The 14,101-nt window shown below is 37.2% G+C and overlaps 1 protein-coding gene across 6 annotated transcripts in view; it reads left to right on the top strand.

The window, feature by feature from the left end:
* LOC128183275 (uncharacterized) overlaps positions 1-3,732 on the top strand; it is a 34,286-nt gene extending 30,554 nt beyond the window's left edge. For all 6 annotated transcript variants that reach the window (XM_052852223.1, XM_052852220.1, XM_052852222.1 and 3 more), the window contains one exon: positions 1,025-3,732. In XM_052852223.1, the coding sequence (XP_052708183.1) occupies positions 1,025-1,033 (9 nt within the window). In that variant the 3' untranslated portion in view covers positions 1,034-3,732. The remainder of the gene's footprint in view (positions 1-1,024) is intronic.
* The last annotated feature ends 10,369 nt before the right edge of the window (positions 3,733-14,101 follow it).

Raw genomic sequence — 14,101 nt, 5'->3', positions numbered from 1 at the left:
TTATTATTGCAATTTTTTTTAGTATTTCCCCAAAACATATTTTTTCATATTTTCTTACTCTGTTGACAAATCATCTGAAAAAGTTGCTTGATGTTATAAGAAAATGTATTTTAATAAATGTGAAATAAAAAATTGAATGAAAACAATTGCAAATAAACACAAAAAATATTTTAAATTTTATTTGGTATGAAAGTTCCTCATGTAAGGGTTATCGTTCCTAAGTCCCAAGGCCCAAACACCTTGGGGACTTTTCATTTCTGAGTTGAAGAAAATTTCCTAAATATAATGTTGGAATGATAAATACATGCATATTTCATTATAGACTTTGCCCTGTATAAGTGAATATATTCGCTTTAGTGCAAAACTAAGTCAAATAAATAAAGGGGAACATTGACTAGGCTAATAGGATTTATGTATCCCAACCTGAGAGAAATTCAAAGCAACCCTCTCATCCCCGTTAGGTGTCGATATTAATGTGCATTAAAGTATATTATAATTGAAATATTTTCACCTGTTTAGAATTTTCTTTCACGGTATTCAACCAAAAAATACGTTTTAGAAATTTTTGGAAAGTTAAAAAATTTATTGTTCTCGATGGGAATCGAACTCATAACCTACTGATTTGTAGTGAACCCACTAACCCACTGCGCTACGGTGTAACATAACGATAATGCTAAAGAAACTCTTTAAAAAAATTTATATTTGATTTTATTGTTTATTTCGATAAATAATACCACACAACGTGAAGGTGTCACGTACCACATTACTTGTAAGTAATGAATTTTCCAATTATCAAATTAAATCTATCCATTTAACAAATTTTTCAAAATAGCGGTTCCCATACAATTCACCTCAGTTTAAATCAGCCAGTACCGGAAATGCATGTTTCCAGATTTCTTTTTTGCGTACTGCGTCATCAAAAAGTGGTGTATAGAGCCACCTTAACCTCCGATGTCCGTCGTTCTTTAAAAAAAACAGTTGTCATGGTTACCTTCTTCTTTATCACAATCTCACTCTTCTTCAGGACGACTGACAACAATGTCACACCTACAATGCATTAAATTTAAATCAACCAATCAACAACCAGAACGACGGAAATGACGTCACAGACCCCGCCACGGACATAGCATTGTGCCTTATGAAGTTCAAAGAAGCACGGGAGGAAAAAAAGAACGTAATTTGTCTCCCTTGTGGAGCAGCACTTTTCAGTTCATTGATTATTGTTTCAGAAATTGTTTGTAGAAAGTCCGCTAGTTTGAAGAAGCTGTTTGTTCTGTGGAGGTTACTGAAAGCCTCTTCTCGCCCTAGGTAGTATGAGAAGAAATGACCCAGATTTTTAGATTTTATGCAAAGCCAGTAGCCTCCCTTCACATCCCCTCCACCAAAAATCACCCCCCCCCCCAAAACGCAAACACCAGTGCCCACTGAAAGGAAGTTAAGAATCCGAATCCTTTCTTTTCACCCCCCCCTCCCCCAGCTCTTGTCGTTGTCAATTATTTGAGGTCATGTGATCGTTGTTGATAAATACGTAGATTTTAGAATTCTCAGGAACTTAAAATCCAATAATCAGGAGAGGTCAGAGGTCAGAATTACATTTTATCCATTTGATTTTCATAGATATGAATGGATATCGTTTTAATGAACACGGTTAATCGTTTGATAATATGTCAGTCATTCGTATCAACCCTCTATATCTGTTTATGTACAAGACTAAATACGCCTCAGAGCATGGATAGATTTGGTACAAGTGAACATAGTATGTTAAGTTGCTGTTATTGTTCTTGATCAAGTTGGTACCGTAGGATAGTCATATTCAGCGTCTCTTTCTTTCTCTCGTCTGCCTCTAGTTTATCTGATAGATAATTTTTTTTTCAACGGGAGAATTGTAAGAATCGGGAAAATCAATTTAGAAAAAAACCAAATCTCTCTCTCTCTCTTTTTCTCTCTCTCTCTCTCTGAGAGATGATGTCACGTGTAAGATTTGCAGATGTCATTGTCACTCAGAAATGACTGATTTTGTATCGGACAAATGTTACTTTACGTAGAATGGGAGATCACCCTTAATTCCTAGAGATAGTTGTTCGTTAATGTATTCAGTGGTTAGTTAACCTTTGACCTGTTGTGAATGTTTACCTTGTTATGACACTGTATTGAGATATTTTTGTAGAAATCTTGGATAAGCTGTGATTTTGTACATAGAAAATTCCCCAATGTGAATGGAGAGCATTAGTATATTTACAGACATTAATATATACCGTAGAAAATGATGTCGTTTATTTATAGATGTGGACATTACCATGGTTATGTTTACCTTGTGTATCAAGTTCCCGGTCTGACTCTCGGTTGTGTTGAAATATAACGTCATAGTCACGTGGTATACATGTCACATAAAATTTGTCATTAGATAACGTCACAAAGATATCACACGTCACGACGAATGTCAAATTGTATTATGTCATAGCTCATCATCGTGTTTACACTTACGCCACAGCACATGACGTCATAAAGCATATCAACAGAGTTTTCTCAGAAGATGTTAGCACAATAAATGGCGTCATGGAAACTTTTCTTGACTGTTTATCAAGATTTAAAAGATTCAACCCTATTTATACAGAAAAGAAGTTACTGGGGTAACCCCTAATAACAAATCATAATTGAGATAACCATGCAAGATGCCGTTGTGATAATAAAATCATACCGTTTTGACATAAACTTAGAACACCGCTATGACGTTTGCATAATACTTCGTTATGACGTATGCATAATACTTCGCTGTGACGTATGCACAGTAGACCGTTGTAACGTGTGAATGCACGCATCATTGTAATCATTGAAATGTTGGAATGTCTTTGATACCACATGTCATTGAGGAAACTCTTTTTCATTGTAACGTCTGAATGAATGAATACAATATAGTGATGACTTACAGAAAGCGTCTTATGGCGTCTTACTGTTACGTCATAATGACGTCTTACTGTTCCGTCATTATGGCGTCCTTCAAAGCACACCAATTTGTCAAAGTGGAACACAACTTTTGTCAGTACATTTCTATTGTATTTGTTACATCGTACTTTTCATATTTTTTAACTTTTTTTACATGTACATTGGACACAATGATATTGAACGTTATTGTAAAACTGTTATAATAATTTGTATACACTTGTGTAGAAATTTTATACAATTTGTAAAAGTCACCTGTTTTTTTAAATATATGTACATGATATTTAACTTTGGCCAATCAGTCAAAACCAAACTGTTAAAATTATCAAGACAAAATAGTCGGGCAGCTTTTTTTCTTTCATCGTATGTGCAACACAACTTTATAACCAAATTATTACAAACAACGTATTTGTTACTTGAACCAATTGTTAAAAAAACGTAATTCAAAATCTTTTTGTTAAGGACAACATTTGTGCAATATTTAGTTTGTTAAACTGTGGTTCTTATTCAGCTGTAGATCTACACAACTGGACGATGTTCTTTTCTAGTCGTGACATATAGGCGTTCGTTCTCCGATGAGAGGACTCGCTCCGTTTTTATCCGTTTTTATCTGTGATTGTCGTACCTCTAGTTTTCTTATTTATGACATGACGTCGACATACAGCCAGTGACGTATCGCAGTCACGTGGTTATTGTCGGCCCGCTCATGTTCTCTGTGAGTTAGAGGCGAGCGTTGTTTTTTCAATAGTCTACTGTAATCTACCTATATTAAATCGTTGTTTACACTTACAATGTGTCATTGTTTTATTACATACAAAACATCAGACTACTAGATGCTTTTTCAGTGTAACGACCAGAAGAAAAGGCCTGTGCTTGGATTTGAACCGAAATCTTCTGACTTATGAATCCTTTACTCTATCAAACGAGCCAATAGGTTAGTTGAAATGCCATCAATTGTGTAGCTACCATGGCCCTCCCTTGAAAAGAATCGCCAGCGACTATCACTGGATGTCATTACCTGTGTAGTTTTGGAGATTTAGCCATTCAGAGAATACCCAGGATTGTATGTCTGTAAAATCAACAGGTCCGTAGACAATTAGGTGATTAATTATGGTCTAACAATTAATATAAAACATAGGTAATCACAGATTACAAAGCTCACCGAGACGAGGCGTCACTTTTATGAAGCATCATCTTTATGAGACCACTTTAATCATATTATATGATAATCATAGTTAATGATCTTGGATAAACATGGATACTGTTTTGACACAATATCGTATTACTATATCATATGTTAAACACTTGTATGATAATCATATGTTCATTTCATATTGATTTATAAGATACAGTGTTAAGACATTAATATAAAATACGATATTGCATCCTATGATACTTACCATATACATCATAAACAATAAAATACTGTAATAAATAATGATGCAATATGAAATTGTAACACTTGATATTACTTGTATTGTGTTATACATTATTGAATTTGATCACATAATACAATATTATAGTTTATGATACAATAAAGTATTACATGAAACAATATCATATCACATAATACATCAACATTTTTTAATATATGATATTATATTGTATAATATTATTACTTATTAGGTTAGTTACTGACTCACTACGGAAATATATTGGGTTGATCAATCTCATAGATGGCGAGGCGAAGCCGAGCCGTCTATGAGATTGATCAACCCAATATATTTCCGTAGTGAGTCAGTAACTAACCTTATAAGTGTTTTGTTTTCCCGAGGACTATCAAGCGACATATTCATTCACAAATAGCGGTGATCTACGCAAAGCCATGTACAAGATGCCTTACATCTCGTCCAATTAAACTCATTTAAACTCTTCAAAATTATCAATACCACCTTTCAAATACGCTTAAAAAATCTTTGCTTCAGCCAATTTGAGCAAATTTAGACGCTGCCATTTTGTTCTGCTCCAGACACAACAATGTGACGTCAATAATCAAAGGGCAACTACTCTAATTTAAAAAATAATTCCAAAGGACCACTACTCTAAATATTTTAATGACTTACTAAACACGATTTCTGTGTTAAATAATATGAAATATCGAGATGAATAGGCGAGGCGGCGGCCAATGACGGCCATATTGCCTAATATTAATCCTCACAGAACCTACATAGTGATATATGAGGCAATCACGTGCCATGTTTAATCCAATGAAAATGTGACATTTCAGTCCGAGGGAAAACAACATAATTTGTTTTCCCTCGGACTGAAATGTCACATTTTCATTGGATTAAACATGGCACGTGATTGCCTCATATATCACTATGTAGGTTCTGTGAGGATTAATATTAGGCAATATGGCCGTCATTGGCCGCCGCCTCGCCTATTCATCTCGATATTTCATATTATTTAACACAGAAATCGTGTTTAGTAAGTCATTAAAATATTTAGAGTAGTGGTCCTTTGGAATTATTTTTTAAATTAGAGTAGTTGCCCTTTGATTATTGACGTCACATTGTTGTGTCTGGAGCAGAACAAAATGGCAGCGTCTAAATTTGCTCAAATTGGCTGAAGCAAAGATTTTTTAAGCGTATTTGAAAGGTGGTATTGATAATTTTGAAGAGTTTAAATGAGTTTAATTGGACGAGATGTAAGGCATCTTGTACATGGCTTTGCGTAGATCACCGCTATTTGTGAATGAATATGTCGCTTGATAGTCCTCGGGAAAACAAAACACTTATAAGGTTAGTTACTGACTCACTACGGAAATATATTGGGTTGATCAATCTCATAGACGGCTCGGCTTCGCCTCGCCATCTATGAGATTGATCAACCCAATATATTTCCGTAGTGAGTCAGTAACTAACCTAATAAGTAATAATATTATATTGTATGATATTGATACATAATATGAAATTGTATCATATGATGCAATATTAAATTTGATACAACATTGTATCATATCATATGACAAAATCATGTGATATAGTTATATCTTTATATAGGCTAGTACAATATCATACTATACAATATCGAATATCATTTATTTAAGGATTGAATTTAATTTTTACTTATGTTAAACGATATATAACATAACTTGGGGCAGTTTAAACTTTATAAACCGCGAAGCGTAAACTGTTCCAAGTAATGTTATACTCGTATAACATAGATAGAAATTAAATTTATCCCTTATAATTTAAATTTCTACTATTTAAATCAGATATTAATGCCCATTAATAAGTTAAAATATGTTAATTTGTACAAATTTTAAACGTAACGTCAAGCGGATTTATACATTTCGCACGCGCGTCGTATTGTGACATAGGCAGGTTATGTTATATTATACGATATATATGAATTTGTTTAGCCAATCAAATGAGGCGTTACAATCAGAATTAAATTATAATTATATATTATACAGTATCATATCATATGAAACAATAGTATAGTATTGTAGAAACAATAGTATATATTGCAATATCACATGAAACAATACCCTGTGATAAAATAGAATATTTTATCACAGAATAGAATATTATACAATATTGTATCATAATATACAATACTATACATAACATTATCATTATACACTATTATATCATAATGTACAAACAAATTTATTCAATATTATATCGTATCGTATAACTTTTTACAATAGACTATATATGTTTAATTTTGTATCATATAAAACAATAGTATATCAAATCATACAATACTATATCATAGGAATCATCTTTAATTATTTAAAACAAACACATCTAAAAAAGCAGGTTTGAGTGATTCAGGAATTTCTTTTTCGCATCCTTGATAATGGAGATCAGGCTCTGCATCTAAAGCAACCTCTGCAATTCATTTATATTATAGTTATATCAACTATGCCAGCTATTATCTATAAAACATGTGACCTGTTCAAAAACCTTAACCTCATCCAGCATCCGAAGCCTATGGCTCAGATTCAACATTCACGCCTGCCAAGTGCATCAGTATCAAAAGACGCATCATCCATGCACGTTTGGTCAAGTTTGGACCAGTAATAACTATGATATAGTCATCAGAGAGCACCTGCTCCAAAAACCTTAACCGGTTCTTAAAACTATAACCTCCTCCAGCATCCGAAACCTATGGGTCAGAGTCAGCATTCAAGCTTGTCAGGTGCATCAGTATCATAAGACTCATCATCCAAGCAAGTTTTATTATATGAAGTTAGGACCAGTAATAACTAAGAAATAATCATCAAAGAAAGACACTTGCTCCAAAACTTTAACCAGCTCTAAAATTAACCTCCTCCAGCATCCGAAACCTATGGCTCAGATTCAACATTCAACTTGATTCAAGCCTGTCGGGTGCATCAGTATCATAAGACGCACCATCCATGCAAGTTTGGTGAAGTTAGGACCAGTAATATCTAAGATATAATCATCAGAGGGCACCTGCTCTAACAATTTTAACCCGCTCTAAAAACCTTCACTTCCTCCAGCATCCGAAACCTATGGCTTAGATTCAACATTTAAGCCTGTCTAGTGCATCAGAATCATAAGACGCACCATCCATGCAAGTTTGGTGAAGTTAGGACCAGTAGTAACTAAGAAATTGTTATTAAAGGGGCATGGTCACAATTTTGGTCAATTTTTTTTTTTCGATTTTAATGTCTAAAATACTTCAGTAAGGCAGTTTTAATAGACAATCGAAATTTGTGTGACATTTATTGAGTTATAAGCGAGTTACAGAGCTTACAATTCCTCGCTATGTAAACAAAGCTTTTGTTTACATTTTGAATGTTGAAGTGAAAATTCCAGTTTTAGACCTCAAATGAATATGTTAATCGTTAGGAACTGTTTATTTATGCTTAAAATGAATAAGAATTTTGACAAATCATCTTTAAAAGGATTTTTTACTGGTATATTGAACCCATGTAAACAAAAACAGGGCATGAGCCTTGGAAGGAACAATTGTTAATTAATAATACGTCGTTGATATACCTGGATGTTGAGTTGAATGAATCAATTAGCATATGATTGATGCTAATTAACCATCTTTAGGATGTCGTACATTGTGATATTTTTGAAGGTCCGTTGTGCCCAGGATGTCGTACGTTGTGATATTTGTGATGGTCGGTAGTGCCCAGGATGTCGTAGTACATTGTGGTATTTGTGATAGTCTGTAGTGCCCAGGATGTCATATGTTGTGGTATTTGTGATAGTCTGTGGTGCCCAGGATGTTGTACATTGTGGTATTTGTGATAGTCTGTAGTGCCCAGGATGTCATACGTTGTGGTATTTGTGATAGTCTGTGGTGCCCAGGATGTCGTACATTGTGGTATTTGTGATGGTCGGTAGTACCCAGGATGTCGTACGCTGTGGTATTTGTGATGGTCCGCAGTGCCCAGGATGTCGTACATTGTGATATTTGTGATGGTCCGTAGTGCCCAGGATGTTGTACGTTGTGGTATATGTAATAGTCTGTAGTGCCCAGGATGTCGTACGCTGTGGTATTTGTGATGGTCCGTAGTGCCCAGGATGTTGTACGTTGTGGTATATGTAATAGTCGGTAGTGCCCAGGATGTCGTACATTGTGGTATGAGTGATGGTCCTTAGTGCCCAGGATGTCGTACGCTGTGGTATTTGTGATGGTCCGCAGTGCCCAGGATGTCGTACATTGTGGTATTTGTGATGGTCCGTAGTGCCCAGGATGTCTTACGTTTTGATATTTGTGATAGTCCGTAGTGCCCAGGATGTCGTACGTTGTGGTATTTGTGATAGTCTGTAGTGCCCAGGATGTCGTACGTTGTGGTATATGTAATAGTCTGTAGTGCCCAGGATGTCGTACGCTGTGGTATTTGTGATGGTCTGTAGTGCCCAGGATGTTGTACGTTGTGGTATATGTAATAGTCTGTAGTGCCCAGGATGTCGTACGCTGTGGTATTTGTGATGGTCCGTAGTGCCCAGGATGTTGTACGTTGTGGTATATGTAATAGTCTGTAGTGCCCAGGATGTCGTACGCTGTGGTATTTGTGATGGTCCGTAGTGCCAGGATGTTGTACGTTGTGGTATTTGTGATAGTCCGTAGTGCCAGGATGTCGTACGTTGTGGTATTTGTGATGGTCCATAGTGCCCAGGATGTCGTACGTTGTGGTATTTGTGATGGTACATATACGTAGTGCCCAGGATGTCGTACGTTGTGGTATTTGTGAAGGTACATATACGTAGTGCCCAGGATGTCGTACATTGTGGTATTTGTGATGGTTCATATAAGTAGTGCCCAGGATGTCGTACATTGTGGTATTTGTGACGGTCCGTAGTGCCCAGGATGTCGTACGTTGTGATATTTGTGATGGTCCGTAGTGCCCAGGATGTCGTACGTTGTGATATTTGTGAAGGTCCGGACCCCAGGATGTTGTGCGTTGTGGTATTTGTGATAGTCCGTAGTGCCCAGGATGTCATACATTGTGGTATTTGTGATAGTCTGTAGTGCCCAGGATGTCGTACGTTGTGATATTTGTGAAGGTCCGGACCCCAGGATGTTGTGCGTTGTGGTATTTGTGATAGTCCGTAGTGTCCAGGATGTCGTACGTTGTGGTATTTGTGAAGGTCCGGGTCCCCAGGATGTCGTACGTTGTGGTATTTGTGATAGTCCGTAGTGCCCAGGATGTTGTACATTGTGGTATTTGGATGGTTCATATAAGTAGTGCCCAGGATGTCGTACATTGTGGTATTTGTGATGGTCCGCAGTGCCCAGGATGTCGTACGTTGTGGTATTTGTGATAGTCCGTAGTGCCCAGGATGTCGTACATTGTGGTATTTGGATGGTTCATATAAGTAGTGCCCAGGATGTCGTACATTGTGGTATTTGTGACGGTCCGTAGTGCCCAGGATGTCGTACGTTGTGATATTTGTGAAGGTCCGTAGTGCCCAGGATGTCGTACGTTGTGATATTTGTGATGGTCCGTAGTGCCCAGGATGTCGTACGTTGTGATATTTGTGAAGGTCCGTAGTGCCCAGGATGTCGTACGTTGTGGTATATGTAATAGTCCGTAGTGCCCAGGATGTTGTACGTTGTGGTATTTGTGATGGTACATATACATAGTGCCCAGGATGTCGTACGTTGTGGTATTTGTAATAGTCTGTAGTGCCCAGGATGTCGTACGTTGTGGTATGAGTGATGGTCCTTAGTGCCCAGGATGTCGTACGTTGTGATATTTGTGATGGTCCGTAGTGCCCGAATGTCTTACTTTGTGGTATATGTAATAGTCTGTAGTGCCCAGGATGTCGTACGTTGTGGTATTTGTGATAGTCTGTAGTGCCCAGGATGTCGTACGTTGTGGTATTTGTGATGGTACGTATATGTAGTGCCCAGGATGTTGTACGTTGTGGTATATGTAATAGTCTGTAGTGCCCAGGATGTTGTACATTGTGGTATTTGTGATGGTCCGTAGTGCCCAAGATGTTATATGTTGTGGAATTTGTGATAGTCCGTAGTGTCCAGGATGTCGTACGTTGTGGTATTTGTGAAGGTCCGTGTCCCCAGGATGTCGTACGTTGTGGTATTTGTGATAGTCCGTAGTGCCCAGGATGTTGTACATTGTGGTATTTGTGATGGTCCGCAGTGCCCAGGATGTCGTACGTTGTGGTATTTGTGATAATCCGTAGTGCCCAGGATGTTGTACATTGTGGTATTTGTGATGGTCCGCAGTGCCCAGGATGTCGTACGTTGTGGTATTTGTGATGGTCCGCAGTGCCCAGGATGTCGTACGTTGTGGTATTTGTGATAGTCCGCAGTGCCCAGGATGTCGTACGTTGTGGTATTTGTGATAGTCCGTAGTGCCCAGGATGTCGTACATTGTGGTATTTGTGATAGTCCGTAGTGCCCAGGATGTCGTACGTTGTGGTATTTGTGATAGTCCGTAGTGCCCAGGATGTCGTACATTGTGGTATTTGTGATGGTCCGCAGTGCCCAGGATGTCGTACGTTGTGGTATTTGTGATAGTCCGTAGTGCCCAGGATGTCGTACATTGTGGTATTTGTGATGGTCCGCAGTGCCCAGGATGTTGTACATTGTGGTATTTGTGATGGTCCGCAGTGCCCAGGATGTCGTACGTTGTGGTATTTGTGATAGTCCGTAGTGCCCAGGATGTCGTACATTGTGGTATTTGTGATAGTCCGTAGTGCCCAGGATGTCGTACGTTGTGGTATTTGTGATGGTCCGTAGTGCCCAGGATGTTGTACGTTGTGGTATATGCAATAGTCTGTAGTGCCCAGGATGTCGTTCGTTGTGGTATTTGTGATGGTCCGTAGTGCCCAGGATGTCGTACGTTGTGGTATATGTAATAGTCTGTAGTGCCCAGGATGTCGTATGTTGTGGTATGAGTGATGGTCCTTAGTGCCCAGGATGTCGTACGTTGTGATATTTGTGATGGTTCGTAGTGCCCAGGATGTCTTACTTTGTGGTATATGTAATAGTCTGTAGTGCCCAGGATGTCGTACGTTGTGGTATTTGTGATGGTACGTATATGTAGTGCCCAGGATGTTGTACATTGTGGTATTTGTGATGGTCCTTAGTGCCCAGGATGTCATATGTTGTGGAATTTGTGATAGTCCGTAGTGTCCAGGATGTCGTACGTTGTGGTATTTGTGAAGGTCCGGGTCCCCAGGATGTCGTACGTTGTGGTATTTGTGAAGGTCCGTAGTGCCCAGGATGTCGTTATGTGGTATTTGTGATGGTCTGTTTTTCTCAGTATGTCGTACGTTGTGATATTTGTGATAGTCCGTAGTGCCCAGGATGTCGTACGTTGTGGTATTTGTGATGGTCCGTAGTGCCCAGGATGTCTTACGTTTTGATATTTGTGATAGTACGTAGTGCCCAGGATGTCGTACGCTGTGGTATTTGTGATGGTCTGTAGTGCCCAGGATGTCGTACGTTGTGGTATTTGTGAAGGTCCGGGTCCCCAGGATGTCGTACGTTGTGGTAACACATGCGTCCGATTTGTCCAGATATAACAAGGTTGTACCATTCCTGCAGCGAGGACCAACTCTCCTACACCCTTAGTGCTCCATGCATGATTACAAAGGATGTGAACTCTATTGTAAACAGTGTGATAGTCCTGTTTGTCCTCGTTTTTTTCTGGACATCACGAGGGCCACACGTTTCTCGACATTATCCAAGCAATGATAAGAAGAGAGAAATTATCAAAAATTAAAATAAATTGATTTCAGAATGCTTTACTGTTTATAGAAACATTGCATCTGAATTACAGAATGAAAAATCCAACATAGACATAGAATGCAATGATTTGTTAACAATCTGATATGTGCATTTTTAATAAAAATCATCAAAAAGTGATGGAAGCAATAACTTGGGACAGAGTATAATAATTATGTAAAGTACAAACCTATTACTTTCTTTTAGAAGTTGTAAAAAAACGGAAAATTTTAAAGAATGCATTTGTCAGCACAGCTTGTTTAAAGATTATTTTTTTTAATTTCGAAAAATGATAAAGGCTAGAAAGCAACTAAAAATGGGTGAGATTTTATCCGGATAGGTACCTTTCTTCTTTTGCGTAACTATGGTAAATGGGGGAATGAGTGTGGTTTTGAATCAGTGACCTCTTTTATAAATTCGTGTTTCTCTTTGACTGGAGGCAGCAGCAAAACCATCTTAATTAACGGTCTTTTTATGGCAATCAAATTTTTTCTTGAATTATTCTATATCGCAAAAGGTAGAAGTATTTTTTTTCGCAAGCTGGGTTTTGTGGGAAGATTTGAAGGTGGGAATGGAAGAACGTAACTTAGGACGTGACTTGGAACTCTTGATGTGTTCTTATTAAGGCTAAAGTCACGACCAAAGGTGCTGCTAAAGCTGAACAAAACCATATCGTTCGTTTGGAAAGTACCAATTAGAGCTCTCAAACAGCATGACACGATCCACTTTCTGATTGGCTAGATTTCGTTACAGCGTGGCATTTGAGAAGGAAAATATTGTTGGTGATACCTACTGTTGCTGTAGCTTTGACATGGGGATATTTACCATCAGGGAGCTTTCAGCGTGGATATTCTTCCCATCTGGTTTTCAAGAATTTCGTTCTTATATGTCATAAAAATTTGCATTTTCTTTTAGAAATGTTCTGTCATGATATGGAACGTCTAACTAACGACTCAAAACCCAAATTTAAGGTTTTTCTCACGGGTTGAAAAAATTGAAACTGGTTGTTTGATGTCGATTAAAATCAAAAAGTATTTTGAATGATGCAAAAATGACACTTGTGTTCCCATGATGAGTTTTTTTTTAGTTCCTGTGCAACCTAATCACTATGCACTTACTTTCCTCCCACAATATCCTCCATCCAGAACGAGTTACTTTTTTGTCTTTGATTCACAATGCTGCTCAGTCATGACCAGTGTTACTCAGGTGAGTGATGTGGCCCCCAGGCCTCTTGTTCAAATTCTCTTTTTTCCTGATTTGGAAAGTCCAGCGACCAGTGTGGCTATTTTTTAATGTCTTGTATCCATATGATAAATAATTTAAGAAAAACGCAAAGATTTCGGACCTCTTAAAAAATAAAAAAAATTACCTGTTGACAAAAAGTTTTTATTAATAAAAAGCATCTTACATTCCCATTTATAAGTTTAGAAGCAATGTACAGATATATAAGACAAGACTGAAAATCAGAATACATCTATGGTATGAGAAAACATAAAAAATATATTGCAAACAAAACAAAATTAATAAACTCAAATAAAATTAGTTTGAGACATCTTATAGGGACTAGCAGAATATTTGTCTTAAGAGACTATTAATACAATTATATCAATACAATCATATCAATAATTTCAGTAGCTGTCAATTAAAGAAATGAAACAAAAAATGAAAATAAAAGATGGCTTGCTTTGGTTCATCATCCCTGAATTATTTGTTCTGAAGCATGGCTGGCCATTATGAAACATTTCAATCAATTTTCATTTGTGAAAATAAAAATTGGTTAGTGAAACCAATAAATTTCATCCTGATATTTACTGTAAAAAAAAATCTGTATAGTTTGTAAACAAAGACCTCTCATGAAAATAAGCAGGAATTAACAGGATTAAAAATAACAAAATACCTTACACAATCAACCACTTCATGTATTTCATAAGCTTTCTGAATAACTGGTCATTAGCTTTTGGTTCTATAT

The sequence above is a fragment of the Crassostrea angulata genome, chromosome 5, assembly GCF_025612915.1.
Source record: "Crassostrea angulata isolate pt1a10 chromosome 5, ASM2561291v2, whole genome shotgun sequence".
Classification (NCBI taxonomy): Eukaryota; Metazoa; Mollusca; class Bivalvia; order Ostreida; family Ostreidae; genus Magallana; species Magallana angulata.
Note: the sequence above shows the minus strand (reverse complement) of the source record. Positions and strands in the feature narration are given on the sequence as shown.